The following is a 19,095-nucleotide window of genomic DNA, read 5'->3' as shown; positions in this document are numbered from 1 at the left end:
TGAATAGAGACGAAGACCTGATCCAAAAGAACCTTGGACTCGAAATCTTAACTATGATGCGAACCACAAGTGCAGTATATTGACAGCAATTCCACAGCCACGTAACAGTATAAAAGAGGGTTAATGCAAATGAGTGTAGAGCATCGAGAGATCGTGACGCGTCATTAACATGCAGAGGATGCGAGGGATTACTGTAAGAGTCCAATGAAAATGATGCAGCCCTAGCCCATGGGCTGTCGAGAAGGTAATATGAACAGCGAGGAACGACTCCGGGTTCTCCGAGAGGAGGACAAAAGCTAGTACAGTCTAATCGGAACCCGCGCGCGCAGGTCATCCTGTCCAAATAGTACAGAGACTTCCAAGTAATACTACAAAACAAAGAAATCATTCAGCAAAAGCAGACCAAATACTGTTTCTTCAACTCACTTTTACCGTTAACCCAGACCAGTCTATGCCAGGGATCATACCTTTATACAGGTGTATCTTGCCCTTGTACAACCCATCCGGCAGTTTTTCGTAGACCTCCAACTTCGGGTGGCCCCGCCCGTTGTCCTGCTTCACCCTTGGCCTCTTCGGGAACCCGACGCACACCTCCGTCTGCAGCGTGCGGCTCTCAGAGAAGACCGTCGCAGGAGTGTGCGGCGGCGGCGCACGCGGAAGGGGCTTGTCTTTGAACTCGTTGATGGACGAGCGCGACAAGGTGCGCGTTAGGGAACGTGAGCGCGAGCGTACGCGGGGCCGGATGTTGATATCCAGCGCGCGGCTGTTGCGCATGACGGGCACCACAGGGGGGGTGTTGTTCCTGACCATACGTTTCAGGAGTCTGCTCGACGTGCTGGCGGGGGATTGGGCGTCAGACTCTTCCGTGGTCGGAGGCGATGGCGGAGGGGTTGGCAGGCCGAAGGGGGATGCATTGATGTGGACGTTGCGGAGGAGGGAGACTGTGATGGTGGCGTCTGACGCGATTTCTCGAGCGAGGGTTGATGACCGAGGGGTGGTAGTGAAGACTACAAAGAATGGGAGGGACGCGGTGCGGGGGAAGACGGCGGGACTTGGAAGGGTTATCTACTGTATGTCAGCTTTACAAGAGAGAGATAATGTTTGCACTACCTACCGCGCACTGGAAAGGTATAGATCGCTCGGACTTCAATGGAATTTCTACCCAGGACTCAGGTTCATACGCTAGACCATCTAGCGAAGAGAATTCCGTGTCTGGGTGCACGATGATAGGTGCTTCCAAGCTTATCATGGTCGTCAACCACTGTGACGAGGCGTCAGATACAAATGACTCACAGACTTCGATCCTCCGAATGATCCATAGCTTCCCACAGCGCGACCACTCGATACGAAACCTCCGCATTCTCAGCCTGTGCCCGACTCCGCACACCACCTTCCATGAGCACTGAGGAAGAGAAGGTGGGGGGCAATTCCTCTCCGGGCCTCGTTGGGGAGGGAAGTTCAAAGTTAAATGGGATCACCTTCATGTCAGAACCACCAACAGTGGGAAGACTGGGTCTCCGCCGTACTGTCGCAACGAACGCGTCGCGAATGTTCAGAGCCGACCGAGGACTGTCCAGAGCGCCTGATAATGGTACCACTCGTGATGAGGAATAAAAAACATGGCGTTGTCGTCCCTTCGAAGATGGCTCGTATGCGCCAACATCGGGTGAAATATACGTGAAGGCACCCTCAAGCTTCGCGAATGGCAATCAGGCGTCAGCATCAATACTGGCACGATCTGTCATGCTTGACAGAGAAGATTAGAGAACGCACTGTGATCGTGAGCCGTCCGGTCTGTGCGAAGCTCTGTGCAAGCGCCACCGTCCCCGTTACTCTGTCCGAGTCCCCAAATACTGGCAGCGATCGTGCCTGCTGTTGATGTGGTACTCGTTCGCTCTTTACGGACAGACTGCGTATACTAATCTCTATCTGCAGCGACCTGAACCGCTATCAGCCTCCCTCTGCAGGCTAGAAGAGCGCGTAAAAGGGACTATACCGGAAAGTAGACGTGTGGGGATAGCTAGGGCCCTCAGCTAAAGCGGACGCGCTCGGAAAGCTCGAGGGTGGCGGCGCTGGCTCCCCAGCGTCGAGGCGGAGGCGGGGTCTAGGGGTCATATTTTCAAAGGAAGGACGTTTCTTTGGGCAGGAAGGAATTGAAGTAAGGACTAATACAAGGAGTAGAAGGATGAAGTCCCAAGGTGCTAGGTTCGACCTCGCCGGGTGAGGAAAGGATATTGCCTCGCTCGCCGGGGACTTATATGAGATAGCCTACGCGACAACAAAAGGAACATCATTTCTAGCAAATCCCTCATTCGTGCGGAAGGAAGAAGAAGCACCCTGGCGCACTAACCTGGTTCGCATAACGATAACCGACCTGAACGAGCGCCTTCCTCGGTAACGGCGTAAATCGCCGTTTGCCGGACATTCCTGTTATTTCCCAAGGATCAGACGTTCGCAAGACTTTCGTAAGCGTTTCATATAGGATAGGAGCCTACGCCTCTATATGTAAATGTCCTCTCGCGATAAATTATGCACGAGATGGCAAATACACAATCTGTTGGGTTACGAACACGACCTACTCTGTTAATTTAGACAGGTCAAGCAAGGTCAACCTCGGGAGACAATCCCCAAGGCGACCCGTAAGAGTGACGACCCGTAAGAGTGACGACACCACGGACGGCGTAGGTACCGGGTCTTGATCGGGTCTATGAGCCTTCAAGCTTCAAGTTCAGCAGACCTCCGTGCCTTGCTGGGCGACTGGGCGTAAACCAATCACACCCGGGCGGGACTGACGCTCGGTTCGCAGTGCGTCGGGTCTAGAGCGAGCTCAAGTAGGAGCTCAGGTACACCCCGACCCACTCCTTCTGTTCCAGATATCATTTCTGATTGGAGGATATCAGAAAGCACTGGTACCGACGGTCCTCGAAGGCTACTTCAATTCGAAGTAGTACATGGTATGCGCCGAGTAAGGGCCTGCTAGAGACCTGTCATGACATAGACATTCAGCCTCGACGAGCTTCACCGGGAATGTGCATCTGCGTGAAGAGTCTGCGGTCCAATGCAGAGAAATTACGGAGAGGGTGGGCACCCACGTCTGAGATTTTGGAGGCGCCATCAGTCATGCGCGCAGATACATAGATCGTGTACGGGAGGCACCATGTTTGCGCTGATATCAGAGGGAGACCCATCAAACAGAGTTCGTACCCGGAACCTATCAGGGTCCTTGAAGAGAGCCCGGAATGCATAGTCTTGGTCCAATACAGATCAGAGCCTGCTTGACAGCTATCCTCACACCTGGGAACACTTTGGCCAGTCACATGAAGCTCTTTCATAATCACACAGAGCGATGCAAAAACAAGGAGAAACTGAATGTCCCACAGTCCAGGCAACGACAACGCATTTGTCCCTTTTTTACCCTCAGTAACTTCCAGCACCGTTGACCTATGGGTGCAAAGTCAATACATGGATCCCTGAAGACAACAACGTGAGGGGTTCACCTTGTCCTTCAATTGCGAGATGAACTGCTGGTAGCTTGGTAGTACATCAGCGCGATCCTGGATGAGGCAGCTCAAAGCCCATAATCTGAGTGGCGGCTCGCCATCTTCCTTCACCACGTATAATTGTTGATAATAAGGACCGCGCCGCATCTCCCGAGTCTTCTCGATAATAGCATTGACCCGTTGCGAGAAGGGATTGTCAAGGATGGGCAAGGTAGTCTGAACAGAAACGGGACCCATCAGCATCGACGCTGAAGGGTGCACGTTACAAAGAGACGATCATACCTTCCCTCCCCGAAGCGTCTCGTAGTTCGGTAGGTTGAAGACATCGATAATCAATTGCGGGACAGCGTCTCTCCCGACCCAGAGGAAGATAGTCTGCCCATCTTCAATCAAGAATAAACCATGCCGCTCTAGTCTCTCTGAAGTCAACGGAAGGGGCGGAGGCATAATAATGCCTTGCTCCCCAATAGTCCCGCACTACACATTCGATCAGTCTCTGTTACAACGGCAGATCCCTAGGTAACACCTCACCTCTGGCGGCATATTATGTAATGAATAGAAGTTAGGATATATGTAAGGTATCAACCGCTGCGATGGCAAAGTCGTGAGAAGAGCCTGAGCGTATGCCCGCAGATCCGGCGGGATCTGGGCGCTCTGACGGATGCCAACCTACAGATACGAAAGTGAGGTTAATCTGGCACGTCGCTATGCCCACCGAGGAGACAAAGACGTACGTTCTTCAGAAGGCCAAGAACGAGCACAGGAAGCATCTTCAAATTGTCACAGATAGCCAATTGCGCGCTCGCTCCCGCGCCTGCGGCGGTCATGCTGCTCTTGTACGAAGACAGGATCTCCACCATCTTCGAGAAGAGAGCCTCCCGAGCGTCTTCAAGTTTATGCGTCAAGGACCTCTCGACAGCCTTGTTGGCGAGGAGGGTCGCAAGCGCCACTTGGTCGGCGGATGCAAACACCTCAGAGAGGTTGTTTGTCGTGGGAAGGGCCGACGTGATAACGCGAATCCGACGTTCCCCTCGATGGTTAATTAAATTAGATTCGACGGTCATACCCGGCTACCTTGTACTCACCAAAGCATGTTGTATGCAAAACCGCGGTCTGGAATACGACGAATGGCGCGGTGATAGTATCTTCGATCTGTACCTCCACGGCGTACGACTGGTCTTGAGGAACAACCGGCATAGCCAGAAGGTCAGTGGACCTGACGAAGAAGTTTCCGTGGAAGGATGACATCCGTAACCCTGGTATTACCATCTCAATTTAGCTCGGGCTTTGCAATTGCTGGCATAAGCTCACCTTTCGAGGCGCGCACCCGCATGATGGTCTCCAGCATGATAGGCATAGCCAGCACCTCGCCAAACTCATGGGCAAACTTGACCGCATCTTCGGTCCGGCTGGCGTTGAAGGCAGGGTAAAAGTATGTCTGGCCTGAAGTGTAATGAGGAAGACAAGCTGCACACAAATAGCGTTAACCTCAGGGTTTCATTTCATATAAGAAACAATGGTTACCGAGTGTTGCAACATCCTGATATGTAGAGCTGAAGAGGAACATGGTGACTGATACCTGCGCTCTGGAGCATTCTATAGCGAAAGTCTTGTAGAACGGAGACGCCGCTTGTAGTAGTTGTGATTCCTTCGGCGAAACTGGTCAGGACGGTTATAGCAGTCATCCCATTTGCATTCACCTTTGACGTGCCCAAGGCTTTCGGGTCTTCGCGGTTCTTCAGTGCACCCGCGCCTACACTTGGGAGACTTGAAGACAGAACCACGATTTCCCCGCCGATAGGTGACTTGCGGCGGTATTGGTGAATCCACAATTCAACGAAAATGATATAGGCTCACCATCAGCTTGAAACCAGCTTGCAAAGCTGGTCCCAATGCACTTCCTATAATGTGGTTGTCCTGGAACATGTCGTTGATCCTGCCGAGTAATGCTTCTAAAGCGGGCCGGGATTCCGACAGGTTCACCAAGAGATCGGTGGGCTTAGGCAGGAAGACGTCGTCGACGTCGGAGACAACGAGCATTGAACAATCCGACGATCCAGGCTATAGAGAGGCTATAGTTGAATGCCATATCAGGACTAAAGGGCAACTTACAGTCATGGAGAAGAAATACAAAGACACATCAAAGGCGATAATAGCAACCTTTGTCCGCTGGTCCTCGTTCGGAATACGGTCGAGGTTCTCCAAGATCGTACGAGTAGCGGTAGCAACCATTCCTGAACCAGCCATTGAAGGTGAATCACTTATCAAGACTACTGCACGCACCTGACTGGACGGCGGCGTGACTGACATCGATCAAGAACATGTACACGGCAGGCTGAGGAGGCCGGACCATGTACTCCGTCGGCGCAACGAACTCGACCACGGAATGGTTGAGCTCCGCCCGCGCCCACCTATCCCCTGGCTGATTCCGTACTGCATCCCAGTCGAACAGCTGCGGCAGCTCATTCGACATCCCACACACGCAGCACCGCCAGCTACGTCGAATTAGATACGTGCCCAAACTTGATGAACGAGTACTCACCGGTTGCCGCCATCTATGAATGTTACATAGGGGTTGATGTACGCACGGCATCGTCGGCACCGCGCGATAACAGTATCTGTTACCACCGGGACTGGCTCGTCGCCATCCTTTACAGAGCGGTACGGTGTGAGAATGAGGGCAAGTGGTATTTTCGACTTGTTCAACAGGGAATGTGTGGTGGGGATAGCGTTGAGCGTGGACCGCTGATACGATGGATCGGCCTGAGCAAAAGGGGACTGCGTGATGCACGCACCGGGGGGCAGGCGGATCTCAGGTGGGGGCCGGTAGAGCTCGCGGGGGTCGGGCGGGGACGTGAGGAGATTGGTGGTGTACAGCTGAAACGGCTTCTGCCCGCCCTGGATGTTCATATGGCCGAACTGGTCCGCGAGTGCGTTGACGGGGGCCTGCGGCGGTTGCTGGCCGTACGCGGGGCCATTCGCGTAGTCCTGGGGCGGCGCGAAGTACGAGGGCTGCGCCTGCTGCTGCTGTGCCGCGAACTGATTATCCTGCGCCAGGCCAGGCGTAAAGAGTTGCTGTGGTGCCGCGGCTGCGGGCTGCAGAGGCTGGGGGGCGGCGGCTCCGCCGTAAGGGTCCGCCGCGGCCAGCGTGTCCCCGCCATAGTACGCCTGAGTCTGTCCTGCTGCGTATTGACGCCGTTTCCCGTGGTGAGCTACGCCGACAGGAGGGGGTGAAACAGACGCAGATCGCGGGTCCATGGGGGGGACTGGTGCCTGCAGCGGGTGCTCCCATTGCGCCTTCCCCGTCGCCGTCTCTGCAAACCGGTTCTATATTACATTCCTTTCACGCGAAGAAGGATGTACTCACCGATGAAAAGGTAACGCTGGTGCGTCGCGTCCCTTCGCGAGAATCAGATGACCCGTACACTTCTGCACAACTCACAACTGCTGCTGCTCACCATTCTGCTGCCCAGCCTGGTGGCAGCTGCTGCACCGGAGAAGCCATTGCGCTGGGAGTGTTTGTGAAGTCTGGATATTATGCCTTACGGCCACGACACCACACGCCAGGATCAGTATTTGCCAGTATTTAGGGCGAATTCCACGTCACGGTCGTGGTTGGCGGGCGAGGATATCATGGCACTTCCCGGGGTCAACGTCTTGTCCCCTTTCGGCCGTGGCCTGCTGCCACCCTCTTCAGCGTTGCAAGTAACGTCGACCTTTCAAGGACGAACATCGACGACGGTTAGAACGCCATACACGTCGGTGGACAGAGAATGTCCAGCCTGCAGGGCTATGTCGATCGTGAGTGGTGCCTTTGTCGCATCTTGCCTGGTTCTAAGACGTCTTGAAGGTCTTGTTCTCCTTGTTCTTCAGGATGGACGCGCTATAGTTGTGTGTCTACCAGTTGTACCTTAGGATAACGGTGATATTGACATATCACAGGGAACGATGGTTGGCTTTGACCAGAAGTCTAACGTTGTCCTATCCGACTCAAAAGAGCGCGTATACAGCGCTGACGAGGGCGTGGAGGAGATCCCTTTGGGCCTTTATTTAGTCAAGGGTGACCAGATGTGCGTCCTACCGATCCTTGTTCATAGATATGGCACTCGCTAATATGTCTTCAGCATTCTGATAGGCGAGCTTGACGAAGAAAAAGACCGTTCAGTCGACCTATCTACCATTCGCGCCGATCCGATCCCCCCCATCCACTATTAGGCCTGTGCAATGGTTTTCTTATTCCGCGAGGGGAACCCTATGAGACAGCCCTCCTCTGGAATTCGTGCATCGGCCGTCTCTAGTCTAGTCGGTCTTCGCCTCTCATCGTCCTGCCCGGTCCGTGCGGTCTTATGTTACACCATACCAGGATATGGGAGGCATGTCCGAATGAATGTATGTAAGCTTATAATACATGCAAGTGTTCATAACTTGTTGCTGATCTTCCTCTACTATTGAGATTATAAGACTCCGGCGCTCACTGTTGTTGCTGGGGTCATCGTCTTCCAAGTTGAACGGCTGCTTCCACTGGAGTAGATGAGGCATATGGCGCGGGGCCACGTCGTCCTTGATTATTATCTCAGAGGAACAGGAATGTAATACGACATGGTCAGAAATAGCTGATCCAATTCTCCGCATGCGTGAGTCGAGTACAGACATGACGTCTGACACTTCCCGTCCGTCCTCTCGCAAACATGCTTGGTACGAGATCGTCACCTGTCCCGATGTCGTGCTCTACAAGCCCTTCAGTTCGTTGGGGAAAGACGTAAGTGGACTGTAGACGGGTATCGTACGCCGGCCGCGAAAGTACTCTGGCAATCAAATAATATGATTGATATGGGGCTCCAAAATGGTTATAACAGAGTACACCCCCTTACCAACCACATCTTCTCTGCAAGTTCCATTAATTTTATCTTCTTGCAACTCCTGCAACCTCCTGTGTTATTTCTCCGTACGAAACATCCAGTCCTTACTCTTGCTTTGTACTTGAGACCAGCGCTAGCCAGATTAAATTCGTGTCACTCGTGCCGAAAACGTGAGCAAGCTGCCTATTCTGGGTGTCTACACGGCGCTTCGCTCATCCCCTTCATTCCTGATCTATACCCGCCAGAATCGCTCTAGCCGCCTATATATTCGCTGTAAGCGTTTTACCCCTCTTGCTTTCCGTCAAATCCGCTAACGGTCTTCCAGCCTTTAGAATTTGTGTCTTTTAACTTGAATTTCGCTTCACTTTCGGTTACGACTTCGCCATCACACACCTCATGTCGACAGAAAAGGATCTCGAACAGCTGCACCTGGACGACTCCGAGAGCGCCTCGAGCGGCTCTCGCAATAGTTCTCTCCACCTGGAAGCAAAGGAGCCGTACGACGCAAAGGATGAGCCCCTGCCATCGCCGGTCTCAGCGAGGCAACCTGCCCCTGCCAACAAGCCGAAGATGTCGGCGGCGATGATTATTCCTATATGGATTGTCCTCTCGTCGTCGGTCATCATCTACAACAACTACCTCTACAATACGCTGCAGTTCAGGTACCCAGTGTTCCTGGTAACGTGGCACTTGACCTTCGCCGTGAGTTCCGCCCTGGGTGTCTCAGATTATTGACGGGGGCTGAGGTGTTCGGCACAGGCGATAGGCACACGGATATTGCAGCGCACGACGCATCTTGTTGATGGAGCCAAAGATGTGAACATGACCAAGGAATTGTTCGTCCGGTCTATACTCCCGATCGGCATCCTCTTTAGCGCCAGTTTGATCCTGAGCAACACTGCCTATCTTTACCTGAGTGTCGCTTACATCCAAATGCTTAAGGCGAGTGGCTTCGTTAATGTCCACTGTTGGTTCCAATACTAAACTTGTTGGTAGGCCTTCGTGCCCGTAGCCATCCTCCTCATTTCATGGACATTCCGTATTCAAGAGCCGAATAGGAAGCTCGGCGTCATCGTATTCATGATCTCGTCAGGTGTCGCCCTGGCTTCGCACGGCGAGCTTCACTTTAACCTACTAGGTTTTATCGTCCAGGCACTGGCAGTCGTCGTAAGTCTCAACTTCTCGTGTTCGCCTGAGAAGCGTGCTGACGAGGTGCTCCTATAGTTCGAGGCTTCTCGCCTAGTGATGATCCAGATCCTCCTGCACGGTATGAAGATGGATCCCCTGGTGTCCCTGCACTACTACGCGCCTGTGTGCGCCATGATCAATCTTTTGGTGATACCATTCACCGAGGGATTGGCTCCTTTCTATGAGCTAGGTGGGTTATCTCATGTTAAGGCTATGGCTTTATTGACTGATGACGTCCACTTCTAGCGCGCGTCGGTCCTCTTATTCTTTTCTCCAATGCCGCGGTCGCGTTCCTGCTTAACATCGCCGCCGTCTTTCTCGTCGGAGCCGGCAGCGGATTGGTTCTGACGCTGGCTGGTGTGTTCAAGGTATGTCTCTTTTATCTCACGCATCGTCCAGGCAACTAAGGGTGGCCGTCTTCTCCAGGACATCCTCCTGATCAGCGGATCCGTCCTCATCTTCGGCTCCCAAATCACTCCCCTGCAAGTCCTCGGCTACACAATAGCCCTGGGTGGCCTCGTGCTCTTCAAGACATCAGGTGGCAAGTAACTCCGCCGGCTTGCCTTTTCTCCCTCTCTCTCTGGTTCTCGGTGTTTTGGACACTAGTAGCGTTCCCTACCTATACGTCTTGTTTATTACTATGACTGGGGTCTGGGAATGACGATGACGATGTCGAGATACTACCTCTATATTAGTCTTGGTTTTAGAGCTGCATATGTATACAAAGGATTATAGAGAATAGTGTCTTGTAGTCTACTGTCCAGTGCAATGTCGATGCGGTGGCGTACATATGGACCTACAGAATGTGCTATTGACGTCAGTGACCAGTCACGTTCTTCTTGCCACACTTTACCACAAGCTTAGCTTTCAAGCTGCGAGCACTTGCGAGCCTGCACGATGGCCACACCGATGCCACTGCCCAAGATAACACGGACGCCGTCCGCGCCGCTGCCAGGGCGCAGACACACGAGGCCGCACGCGCCCGCAAAGCCGACGCGGCGCCCGTCGCTGTCGACGCTGCCGACGACGGTCGCGCCCAAGGCGCAGCGCACGTCCAAGACGTCGCAGAAGCTCGTGGTGCTGCCGAGCGCGCCGCAGACGAAGCCGCTGCCCGGCGCGGACGTCGAAGATGACACGACGCTCGGGTACGAGACGGACACGGGCGTCGTCGTGCGCGACTACAAGAACGCGGGCGAGCGCATGAGCAAGGACCAGCGCAAGAAGGCGGGGTTCAAGCGGTTGACTGTATACTGCGTCGCGGACGGGTTCAAGATGAAGCTCCTAGCGAGCTTCTTGAAGAGGGAGCATAATGTCACGCCGAGGGTGTATGATGAGGCGATGTATGTGGTGAGTGGGTATCTAATATGAGCCATATGCGTTATGAGACGCTTAGTGCATGTTCTTGCAGATGTATCACCTCCCCCTACTGCCGGGCTACGGGCCCAACTCGAATTTGCGCTCTTCAGCACCGCCAAAGTCTCCCGGCACGCAGACTCTCCTCCACCGGATGTCCGAGGCAGAGGAGAACGGATACCAGGGAACCTACTTCACGTCCCAGTCCCCGGAAGTGAACCAGGACGGCTACATCCAGTCAGGCTCGCCCAAGCTGTCACGTAGCGTACCGTCCGAGACAGAACCCGAAACGGAGACAGAAACGGAACACGATGCGAATGGTAGGGGCACACCTCGAGCGCGGTCCCAAGCCGTCTCGGCTCCCGTTATTGAAGATAACGTCGCGGAGGTGATATTTTTCTCGTACGGCGTGGTGGCGTTCTTTGGAATGTCGGAGAGCCAGGAACGAGGCATCCTGGAAGACGTGGAGAACGCGGGGGTTATGCTTCGCAAGTTCCACGAGGAGGATTGGGAGGTGGAGGAGTTCCACTATGTTGTGAGTGCAGGTATTGCTCATTCTCCACCATGGACGGCTCACTCAAAAGGCAGCACGATCCCAATATCGTGTATCCGAGAATATACAACGACTTCTTTAGTAGGTTACATTTGGTTTCAATTGTGTACACGCTAACCGTCCACAAAAGCTTTCAAATCTCCCTCCCATCTCCTGAAGATATCCATCTCGCATGCGCTTGCCCAGTCCACCCTCCTCGCCCACTATGAGTCGGTCACCCACCGCGTCCTCTCCGCACCCACCACCCTCTCCATCCCGCGACAGCTCGCCTCCTCGGGCGTGCTCACCCTGCGAAGGACCGAAGCGCTCAAGCTGACAGGCCGGCTGTTCAAGCTGAAAAGGGACGTGAACTTGATAGGCAACATCCTAGACGTGCCCGAGCTGTTCTGGGACGAGGCAACCTTGGGCGAGCTGTACGAAAGCGTTAGAGAGTATATGGAGGTGGAGTCGCGCGTGGAGGTGCTGAACGAGAAACTCGGCGTTGCGAGTGACCTGGTACGTTGCGGCTGATGTAGGTGAGGCGTCAGGCATACTGACACTCGTTTCAGTTGGATGCTATACATAATCACCTCAATAATTCCGCTATGGAGCGTATAACGTGGATTATCATCTGGTTCGTCGCGTTTTGCGGCATGTACTGATATCTCCTAACTGCTACCTATTGTCAGGTTAATTGTAGTCGCTTGTCTGGTTGAATTGGTACGTATCCATACGGTTGGGTGTGTCCGTAGGTACTAATGTCTTCGTACAGGGAGAGGTCCTTGCTCGCCTCGTAGTGCATGCTACAACGAGTAAGAAACACGTACAGGCAGCAGCAGCAGCAGTCTTCTCGAGGGACGATGTTTTGCGGACTTTGGACAGGATGATGGCTTCGTCGCCGGGGAAAGTGTAAGATCATAATCGTCATGGAGGTATCCCTTAATATTATACCTATTCTCTACTGCTCCCATTGGTGATAACCATTTGCATGATACATGCTTAACCATGGATTTCCGATAGCGTGCGGCCCTTGGTCGTGAAGTCGATGCCACTTATCATTAGGCCTCTCTTGACGGTGAGGGTGCCCTTTGGTGCGTTCATCCTCAATACGATACAATAATTTTGCTTGTCTTTCCCTGCAACATCCGGAGAAGTTGTGTCCATCGGGCATCATTTATGATCAAGGGACATAGTGTCGGAATCTCAGTCCTTTCGCAGTGGCTCCCTGGCATCACGCGATAACGAGATGGCCGCGTGCTCTGTGGACATTCGCTGGTACACTGGATACATGTAAGCTGGAAGTTCATTCTGTATCGTGGACAAAGGGTACGTTCCTTTGTTCACTCCGGGCACTTCCGAAATCGTCGCCACCCGTGACACGGGAATCGCGCCGTGCCACACCATTGTTCGCGACCACATATATCACCTCTCGACACTACCGTCTTGCGACATTTGCTCGAGACCCATCCACGATGCCCGAAATTTCTATTGAGACGTTACGCGAGCGACTAAACGAACGTCTGCCCGAGAAGTGTAAAGAGCTCAAGCCTCATTTCGATGGTGTGCCCGTACTTTCCTTGAGGAAAGGCTCCATCTTACCGCTGACAGCCCCTCATCATATGGTAGGGGTAGACAAGCTCACATATACATGGATCTAATCGCCCTGCAGATTTATATAGCCACTTTGGAATCGGGGCGAAAAGTCGTGGTTCGAGTCATGAATCCGACAATTCGGAAATACGCAGGAGAGAAATGCCCCTTCAAGATGACCTCAGAGGTAAATACCACTTCGATGCCACTGGCGTGCCACTGACCGTGCCCAGATCGCGACGATGAAATACGTTAGGAAACATACCAAGGTCCCCGTCCCGGAGGTCCTGGCGTATGACCCAGACAAAGACGGCAAAGTAGGCGGCGAATGGATGGTGATGGAGCGGGTGCGTCTGTCTCATAGCCTTGACTAACAGTTGCGCTTATGCAAGGACAACTCAGGTCCACGGTGTCGCCGCTATCCTGATGTGGCCGGCACTGTCCAAGGAGCTGCGCCGGAAGCTCACACTGGCCATGGCGAATGTGTTCGCGCAGCTTCTGAAGCAGCGATTCTCGAAGATTGGGAGCCTCTATGAGGAAGGGGAAGACTCCTTCGTTGTTGGGCCAATGGCGCTGATCCCGTCCCATGACAAGATCGACAGGAGCGTTCCGGATGACGAGAAATGTGGTCCATTCGGGTCACAGAAAGATTGGCTGCTTGCTGTGGCTAAGGGAGACCTCGACGTTGGTCGTGACCGTCCACTGCAAGGGGAAGACCTGGAACGGATGAAAGAGGTGATCAAGGAGATCGAGGAAGCGGACCTTTTGGATGATGCCGCAGATCATTCAAAGATTGCATTGGAGCATGTCGACCTCAACCTGACCAATGTCTTCGTAAACCCCGACTTCCCTACTGAGATTACAGGCGTCATCGATTGGGAAGGGGCGCGCACAGCTCCCATGTGGGCCATACAACCTCGGTTCTTCGAGCGTACCTGGAAAATGTACGAGGTCGAGAAGCAGGAGCTACACGCGTTCGGATACGAGCTCATCAGGCTCCGCGTTTCCGCTTGGAATGCGGGCGGACGGGAGCCCGGATGGGAGTTGCGCAACTTGCTTCGGGAAGCGCAGGAGAGGCGCGTAAATCCCAGCAAGGTTGAAGACGCTGTAGCTTCCCTTGCCCGGTTGTCTCTACAAGTCGATGAAGAGCGCCTTCGTCGTGAGGCGTTCAGGCGTTCGGAGACGCCTGAACCGGAAGATCGCCGTTACTAGACCATAATGGCTTCCGTTGTATTCTCTGTTCCGTCCAGTATTGTACATCTTGCTGGTTAGAGGATATATCTAGGCGAAAGTACAGATAGCGTGATATCAATAACCTTTTGAGCTCCGGTCATGGCTATGCTTTGCAAGCTGATACAAGTCACGGAGCTCCCTGGCTTCCTCGCTGTTCATGAGGGCCCAGGCAGGAATCTTCTCCATGATTTGCCTGAGCATGAGATGAGAGTACCTGGTCGTCGTCGGGGTGTCACATCCTGGCAGCTCGAGAGGGGGCAACACCACAGAGAACAAGGGCACAACATAGGCGTGCTGCCAGCCTACAACGGCCAGGATCTCAGTGGGATCGGCGGTGTCGACCAGAAGGTGATGTGCGTCCAGCTTGGTGTGGTTTATGACGCAGGATTTCAGGTTGGATAACACAATCCCGCCACGATCCAGTATAGGAGAGCCTTTCGACAGCCTTTCCGCAACGACGCCCATATGTTGCTCTTGCTCCGGCGTCATTCCAGCCTCCGATTCCGGGAGAAGCTCTCGCAGCGCCAAAGCGACTAGCCACTCTCTAACTGTACGGAAAGGGCCGCGTTCCCCTTTGCTGGTTCCGACACGTACGGGGCCGACGCGGACGTCCCCGCTAGGGCTTGTCGAGAGTCTGCCTATGGTCTTGTACCGCACAGTCAGCAGTTGGGCCCAGATATTCCCAATAGACACGATGGTCGCTTCACGCTGTGCTGGGCTCATGCGCGGCCACATCTGATGTAAGGGAATGGCCGTCGGAAGCTGGAAAAAATATATCAGCGATGATTAGATATCAGAAATTTTGCCTTACATGCTCCTGGATTGAAATAGGCGTGCTTAAGACACCTTGAAGATCCGGATTGTAGCCGACGGGCGAGCGCACTGGAATGGTTGTGTATCTTCGTACAATTGAGATGGTCGCTTGCTTGGGTTATAGATAGTACCGGCGTCACCTGTGATGGAGGTAGGGAAGACGTACCTCACAACCGATGTCGTATTCACTGCTGCCGGAGACGCCGCTATCATTACCCCGTAACTTTACAAGATATTCACGTCTATCGATAAACGTGACAAGGAAATCCTGCGTGCCTGATTAGCATGTGGCATGCTTTCCATATGTCTAGTATAACGGACATTTGAATCTCCTATAAAACTGTCAGGTTGTTCCTGCTTCAAAACAACGGAACTATCACCTGCGGGAAAGGGGGCGAAACTTATGGGTGGAACCTTGAAGGTCTCGTGCAATGCTGAAAGCAATTTGGGTACTTTGAAGTTCCAGTCGAGTAACTGAGGCTGTGGTTCTTCCCGGCCGGGGGCCCAAGTCCAAAACTTGGTATCGTCCTTGCGATGATCACTGAAGACACAGACAAAAGGAAGAGGATCGACCATGGTAGAGCAGCAGAGATAGTAAAGGTGATTGAGAGGGTTAGAAAAGCGAAGGTGGCTGTGGATACTGTCTTCGTTTAAGAGGCAGCGAGATGTGGCACTGACACGGGAACCTTCGCGTGTGGCTGAGGCTACGCTGTGGTCAATGGACTCAATCACGTGTTGTTGCGAGTCTCACCTTACGATTCGCAATGCAACCTCTACTCTTATGGTCAGCGCGGAGGATGCTGTTAAACTGTGGACTGTGCAACGTACCGTCAAGCTCAGGGTCGTGCTTCATGATTGCGACCCGATAACTTCTCTGCAACACTTTACAATTTTACTTCCTCACCGATATATAGGCTCTCCAGTCGAGGTTATTCGCTTGTCCTCAAAGGTCCTTGAAAGACCAGTCAGCTCCACAAAAGTCAATCGTATCAACCTCACTGCTACCCTTTCCAGTAGGAGAATTAGAGGGTCGGCAGGCATCCGTGTCAGAACGACGTGCCTGCGTGTTACAAGACGAGATAAAAGTCGTCCCATAACTCACAGGCGCGTCGATCAGACCAGTATGTCGAAAGGACCTGAATCGTCCATTATCATAGCGCCTTACGTCTCTCTTGGATTCCAAAAGCTCAGTGCAAACTGGCATAACTCTGAAGCTTGAAGGGTTGAAACCAGCCTCAACGACTCCCAAGCTTCTCGATTGGTTCGTAGAAGCGGGGAGGCAGGACATCGTCGGAGAGGGAGAATATGTAGAGGGCCGCCCTCAAATCACATCGCAGACTTCAAAGACGCCAAAGTCGTCACGATGAAGAAATTTGCAGATATTGAGAAGCGCCGTGCAGGCACATAGCTTACCTTACATAGCTTTGTTTCCAGCTTCACGGTATCAGTTACCAGTACGCTCCCGGGCCAGTGTGCACTGTGCATCGTGGAGTCAAGGGCGTTATATGCCGATCGCTCTCCCACTGCCTTATAAGGGAGGCAATTACGGTCTGCCTACTAGGGTTAACGTTGGCCAATGGCCAAGGGAGAACTCATGAGCATCATATCCAGCTTTTAATAACTAACTTTGCCTATAAACACACATTTATCGGGCCGATGGTGTAGTTGGTTATCACGCCTGTCTAACACTGTAAAAGTGCACAGGCGGTCCTCAGTTCGAACCTGGGTCGGCTCATTCTTTTGACTGAAAACGTCCACGGGGACTTTTTCACCTCTTCAGATTTTTCGCCTCTTCAGGCATCCCATCCCTTCAGTAGGGAATAACGTGGTCACGTAATATCTTAAGGAGACTGTCCCACAGACACAAGCAACAGTACAATTGTGGAAGCGGGACTAAGTAGCAGATCGCGAGGTAGGCTTGCAACCCTAGCAAGTGAATGCAAATGATACCAGGTTTGTCGCTCAAGTACTGCATTAATATTGAGCAAGTGCCGTAAGATCAGGATAAGATACAGGGGCAAGCAGAATTGTGTAAAGTCGGCCATGAAGGACTTAGAAGGGGAGCTTCTGGTTGTTTGCCCGAGGGACAGCGAGGGGGCTCGGCCTTCTCTTGCGGTAGAACTAGAAAATGAACATAATGTAAGTCTCGTTATTACAACTTGAAGGACTGGCGCTTGCAGAAGAAGCTGGGAGGGACTGCTACGCACCGATTTGTACTTCTGTACCCGCTTCGCCATGTCCCTCATCAAAATACGGTGCTTGCGACGCCTGTCGGCCAAGACCCTCTCCCACTTGTGTCCCTTGAACATCCGCTTCCTCCCGATGTACATTGCCACTAAGCCACACTTCTTCGCCTCCTGGACCATTTCTCTCCTCTTGACCCGCAGGGCCGCACGCTCCTGGCGCAGGCGCGCCTTGGCTTGCTGCTGCGCTTCATCGACAGAAGAGACGGACAACGTCGAGATGGGTTGCGTCGGCGTGTCGACCTTGGGTGCAGGTTTGGTCCTTTCAGGCTCGGCAGACCATTCGACGGGTCTCAACCACCAGTCTTGGAGCTTGCCCGGCCTGGCAGAGACGGTCTGCGCAAGTCTGGCGGCTTCAATCTCCTGGACAGAGAGCTTGGGGCCAGGCGGAAGCAACCCGACCATCCCAGACATCTTGGCTTTCTTCACCAATTCTTTTTGCCGCCGTAATGAGTACCGAGGTTTGACCCAATGCCCATTGTACGCAATTTGACTGGGAAGGAATGGATTGGCCGCCTTGACTATCGGTCGTTCAGCATTCGTGTGTTTCGTCTGCACGGCTGCACGTAGCTGTTGGCGAGGTAGATTTTCTACGCGAAACCGTTTGACAGCTTTCGCGGCAGCAGTTGCAGTAGCCGCCATGGGTAGACTTAAGCACCGGCCTCGGGCGGTTCAGACAGCCTGGACAGTACAGACACCGTCTGAACTCTGAAGAGCAAGCCGATGATTGTTGTGTAAAGGTGGAAGGTGGTTCTTCGCGATCGCCAAATGCTAACGTGGGCGTAAGGTTAGGGTACGGACCCGATCATCCCATTGACAGAATGGCATTTCGTCCCCGGCCTTCGGTGTAACATGGAGTGGTATCAGTTCGGTGAACTACTGTACCTCATGCATCCCACATCAGTAGGTCAATATGATTGGGAGGCTTTGGCTGCTGTTACAGTGAACATCCTAGATTTCTTTCTGTAAAGCCAACGTCCATACCGCTCCAGCAATCGCGCATCAAGATTTCCTCTGTATTGCATCAGGAAACACGCGGGTTCCTATAAAGCGATCTATAGGCTGGATAGGTAACATAGGCTCATAGGAACGTCCGTTCCGGTATAGCCGCACATAGTACCACAGTTGCAATAGACACTATGCATAGCCGCAATAGCCACCATAGCAGAGGCTGTATAGGCATGCATATCACTCGATAGACACCGTAGGGCAGGTATAAGCAATGAAAGAATTTGATATTTGAGGAGATACATCCATGACTATACTATATCCCTCGTGTTAGCCCTGGAACTAGTTTTCTACACCTGCGACTGCTGCCGCCCATTCCCTGCGCATGTTCTCTAACTCAGTCTCATCAAAGCCCGATGATGCTTTGCAGTCTTCACCCGGTACCTTCGCAAAATCACTATGTTCCGTGGTTGGTTACTGTCTCAGGATAAAATATTGATGTAAACCCACCGAGCACCATCCAGAAGCTGGGACTGAATGCGTTCAACAATCTCCATATCAGCCATCTTCTCCTTAAGGGTGTCGAGCTTCGATAGGTGGTGTTCAAAGACAGGTCCATACGTCTTCTCGCTGAACTCGACGCCACTCCTCTGACCTGTGGCCCATTCATCCAGGGCACACTGGACCTGAAGCCAAACAGTATTAGAAGCAGTGAGACCACGCGAAAGACACACTCACGGCAGTTAAAACAAGAGCAATGGTAACCAAGGGTATACCAAACCCTGACTTGCGGCGGCCCCCGACGTTGAAAGCAACCTTCTCGCTGAAGTACTCAG

At 53.0% G+C, this 19,095-nt stretch overlaps 9 protein-coding genes and 1 non-coding gene across 10 annotated transcripts; 5 read left to right on the top strand and 5 right to left on the bottom strand.

Moving 5' to 3' along the window:
- Positions 1-58: 58 nt before the first annotated feature.
- On the bottom strand, positions 59-2,196 carry GLOTRDRAFT_80307 (uncharacterized protein). The gene is made up of 6 exons (XM_007871129.1): positions 1,997-2,196; positions 1,774-1,939; positions 1,294-1,694; positions 1,115-1,241; positions 427-1,065; positions 59-368 (listed from the first exon to the last, which is right to left on the bottom strand). The coding sequence occupies exons 1-6, from the start codon at positions 2,113-2,115 to the stop codon at positions 297-299; spliced, it is 1,524 nt and encodes a 507-aa protein (XP_007869320.1). The 5' UTR covers positions 2,116-2,196; the 3' UTR covers positions 59-296.
- A 968-nt stretch (positions 2,197-3,164) lies between these two features.
- Positions 3,165-7,084, bottom strand: GLOTRDRAFT_80305 (CPII coat sec24 protein). The gene is made up of 15 exons (XM_007871128.1): positions 6,959-7,084; positions 6,868-6,899; positions 6,043-6,814; positions 5,784-5,995; positions 5,613-5,734; positions 5,358-5,561; positions 5,201-5,305; positions 5,025-5,148; positions 4,812-4,967; positions 4,586-4,756; positions 4,235-4,530; positions 4,032-4,169; positions 3,783-3,977; positions 3,498-3,716; positions 3,165-3,441 (listed from the first exon to the last, which is right to left on the bottom strand). The coding sequence occupies exons 1-15, from the start codon at positions 7,003-7,005 to the stop codon at positions 3,418-3,420; spliced, it is 2,817 nt and encodes a 938-aa protein (XP_007869319.1). The 5' UTR covers positions 7,006-7,084; the 3' UTR covers positions 3,165-3,417.
- A 114-nt stretch (positions 7,085-7,198) lies between these two features.
- On the top strand, positions 7,199-8,144 carry GLOTRDRAFT_140559 (LSM-domain-containing protein). Its single transcript, XM_007871127.1, has 5 exons — positions 7,199-7,301; positions 7,351-7,391; positions 7,443-7,570; positions 7,625-7,889; positions 7,954-8,144. The coding sequence occupies exons 1-4, from the start codon at positions 7,274-7,276 to the stop codon at positions 7,713-7,715; spliced, it is 288 nt and encodes a 95-aa protein (XP_007869318.1). The 5' UTR covers positions 7,199-7,273; the 3' UTR covers positions 7,716-7,889; positions 7,954-8,144.
- Positions 8,145-8,407: 263 nt separating this feature from the next.
- Positions 8,408-10,342, top strand: GLOTRDRAFT_80300 (TPT-domain-containing protein). The gene is made up of 8 exons (XM_007871126.1): positions 8,408-8,529; positions 8,605-8,632; positions 8,685-9,061; positions 9,119-9,301; positions 9,356-9,526; positions 9,584-9,737; positions 9,794-9,915; positions 9,974-10,342. Exons 3-8 carry the CDS (start codon positions 8,756-8,758, stop codon positions 10,094-10,096), a joined length of 1,059 nt encoding a protein of 352 aa, XP_007869317.1. The 5' UTR covers positions 8,408-8,529; positions 8,605-8,632; positions 8,685-8,755; the 3' UTR covers positions 10,097-10,342.
- A 52-nt stretch (positions 10,343-10,394) lies between these two features.
- GLOTRDRAFT_80297 (DUF155-domain-containing protein) lies at positions 10,395-12,438 on the top strand. Its single transcript, XM_007871125.1, has 7 exons — positions 10,395-10,894; positions 10,956-11,435; positions 11,489-11,534; positions 11,584-11,948; positions 12,002-12,066; positions 12,122-12,152; positions 12,205-12,438. Exons 1-7 carry the CDS (start codon positions 10,445-10,447, stop codon positions 12,343-12,345), a joined length of 1,578 nt encoding a protein of 525 aa, XP_007869316.1. The 5' UTR covers positions 10,395-10,444; the 3' UTR covers positions 12,346-12,438.
- Positions 12,439-12,904: 466 nt separating this feature from the next.
- GLOTRDRAFT_132242 (kinase-like protein) lies at positions 12,905-14,234 on the top strand (the record flags this gene model as incomplete). The annotated part of the gene is made up of 4 exons (XM_007871124.1): positions 12,905-13,054; positions 13,102-13,209; positions 13,256-13,369; positions 13,425-14,234. The coding sequence occupies 4 exons, from the start codon at positions 12,905-12,907 to the stop codon at positions 14,232-14,234; spliced, it is 1,182 nt and encodes a 393-aa protein (XP_007869315.1).
- A 96-nt stretch (positions 14,235-14,330) lies between these two features.
- GLOTRDRAFT_132241 (uncharacterized protein) lies at positions 14,331-15,644 on the bottom strand (the record flags this gene model as incomplete). Its single annotated transcript, XM_007871123.1, has 5 exons — positions 14,331-15,017; positions 15,067-15,180; positions 15,235-15,336; positions 15,390-15,400; positions 15,449-15,644. The coding sequence occupies 5 exons, from the start codon at positions 15,642-15,644 to the stop codon at positions 14,331-14,333; spliced, it is 1,110 nt and encodes a 369-aa protein (XP_007869314.1).
- A 1,074-nt stretch (positions 15,645-16,718) lies between these two features.
- Positions 16,719-16,803, top strand: GLOTRDRAFT_t109. The gene has a single exon. It is a non-coding gene; the product is annotated as a tRNA-Val (tRNA).
- An 85-nt stretch (positions 16,804-16,888) lies between these two features.
- Positions 16,889-18,078, bottom strand: GLOTRDRAFT_112170 (uncharacterized protein). The gene is made up of 2 exons (XM_007871122.1): positions 17,276-18,078; positions 16,889-17,189 (listed from the first exon to the last, which is right to left on the bottom strand). The coding sequence occupies exons 1-2, from the start codon at positions 17,951-17,953 to the stop codon at positions 17,121-17,123; spliced, it is 747 nt and encodes a 248-aa protein (XP_007869313.1). The 5' UTR covers positions 17,954-18,078; the 3' UTR covers positions 16,889-17,120.
- Positions 18,079-18,601: 523 nt separating this feature from the next.
- Positions 18,602-19,090, bottom strand: GLOTRDRAFT_132239 (uncharacterized protein; the record flags this gene model as incomplete). The annotated part of the gene is made up of 3 exons (XM_007871121.1): positions 18,602-18,716; positions 18,770-18,945; positions 18,998-19,090. Coding segments are annotated over 3 exons (384 nt in total), but the record flags the coding sequence as incomplete, so codon positions are not given.
- Between the last annotated feature and the right edge of the window lie 5 nt (positions 19,091-19,095).

The sequence above is a fragment of the Gloeophyllum trabeum genome (genome assembly GCF_000344685.1).
Source record: "Gloeophyllum trabeum ATCC 11539 unplaced genomic scaffold GLOTRscaffold_00013, whole genome shotgun sequence".
In the NCBI taxonomy this organism is placed as follows: Eukaryota; Fungi; Basidiomycota; class Agaricomycetes; order Gloeophyllales; family Gloeophyllaceae; genus Gloeophyllum; species Gloeophyllum trabeum.
The sequence above is the reverse complement of the archived record's forward strand: the minus strand, read 5'-3'. Positions and strand labels throughout refer to the sequence as shown.

What these genes read in the sequence shown, in the direction of transcription:
- GLOTRDRAFT_80300 (XM_007871126.1), top strand. Translation starts at nt 8,756, where the DNA reads ATGTCGACAGAAAAGGATCTCGAACAGCTGCACCTGGACGACTCCGAG. An exon ending in TCCAGGCACTGGCAGTCGTC is followed by an intron (nt 9,527 to 9,583) that starts GTAAGTCTCAAC and finishes GTGCTCCTATAG; the next exon opens with TTCGAGGCTTCTCGCCTAGT. An exon ending in GGCTCCTTTCTATGAGCTAG is followed by an intron (nt 9,738 to 9,793) that starts GTGGGTTATCTC and finishes GTCCACTTCTAG; the next exon opens with CGCGCGTCGGTCCTCTTATT.
- GLOTRDRAFT_80297 (XM_007871125.1), top strand. Translation starts at nt 10,445, where the DNA reads ATGGCCACACCGATGCCACTGCCCAAGATAACACGGACGCCGTCCGCG. An exon ending in TCGGCGTTGCGAGTGACCTG is followed by an intron (nt 11,949 to 12,001) that starts GTACGTTGCGGC and finishes CACTCGTTTCAG; the next exon opens with TTGGATGCTATACATAATCA. An exon ending in ATAACGTGGATTATCATCTG is followed by an intron (nt 12,067 to 12,121) that starts GTTCGTCGCGTT and finishes ACCTATTGTCAG; the next exon opens with GTTAATTGTAGTCGCTTGTC.
- GLOTRDRAFT_112170 (XM_007871122.1), bottom strand. Translation starts at nt 17,953, where the DNA reads ATGGCGGCTACTGCAACTGCTGCCGCGAAAGCTGTCAAACGGTTTCGC. An exon ending in GGGTACAGAAGTACAAATCG is followed by an intron (nt 17,190 to 17,275) that starts GTGCGTAGCAGT and finishes TTCATTTTCTAG; the next exon opens with TTCTACCGCAAGAGAAGGCC.
- GLOTRDRAFT_140559 (XM_007871127.1), top strand. Translation starts at nt 7,274, where the DNA reads ATGTCCAGCCTGCAGGGCTATGTCGATC. An exon ending in AGGATGGACGCGCTATAGTT is followed by an intron (nt 7,392 to 7,442) that starts GTGTGTCTACCA and finishes GACATATCACAG; the next exon opens with GGAACGATGGTTGGCTTTGA. An exon ending in TTAGTCAAGGGTGACCAGAT is followed by an intron (nt 7,571 to 7,624) that starts GTGCGTCCTACC and finishes ATATGTCTTCAG; the next exon opens with CATTCTGATAGGCGAGCTTG.
- GLOTRDRAFT_80305 (XM_007871128.1), bottom strand. Translation starts at nt 7,005, where the DNA reads ATGGCTTCTCCGGTGCAGCAGCTGCCACCAGGCTGGGCAGCAGAATG. An exon ending in AAGCCTTGGGCACGTCAAAG is followed by an intron (nt 5,149 to 5,200) that starts GTGAATGCAAAT and finishes GTTTCGCCGAAG; the next exon opens with GAATCACAACTACTACAAGC. An exon ending in TTCTTGGCCTTCTGAAGAAC is followed by an intron (nt 4,170 to 4,234) that starts GTACGTCTTTGT and finishes TCGTATCTGTAG; the next exon opens with GTTGGCATCCGTCAGAGCGC.
- GLOTRDRAFT_80307 (XM_007871129.1), bottom strand. Translation starts at nt 2,115, where the DNA reads ATGACCCCTAGACCCCGCCTCCGCCTCGACGCTGGGGAGCCAGCGCCG. An exon ending in CATTCGGAGGATCGAAGTCT is followed by an intron (nt 1,242 to 1,293) that starts GTGAGTCATTTG and finishes GACCATGATAAG; the next exon opens with CTTGGAAGCACCTATCATCG. An exon ending in GGTCTGGGTTAACGGTAAAA is followed by an intron (nt 369 to 426) that starts GTGAGTTGAAGA and finishes TTTGTTTTGTAG; the next exon opens with TATTACTTGGAAGTCTCTGT.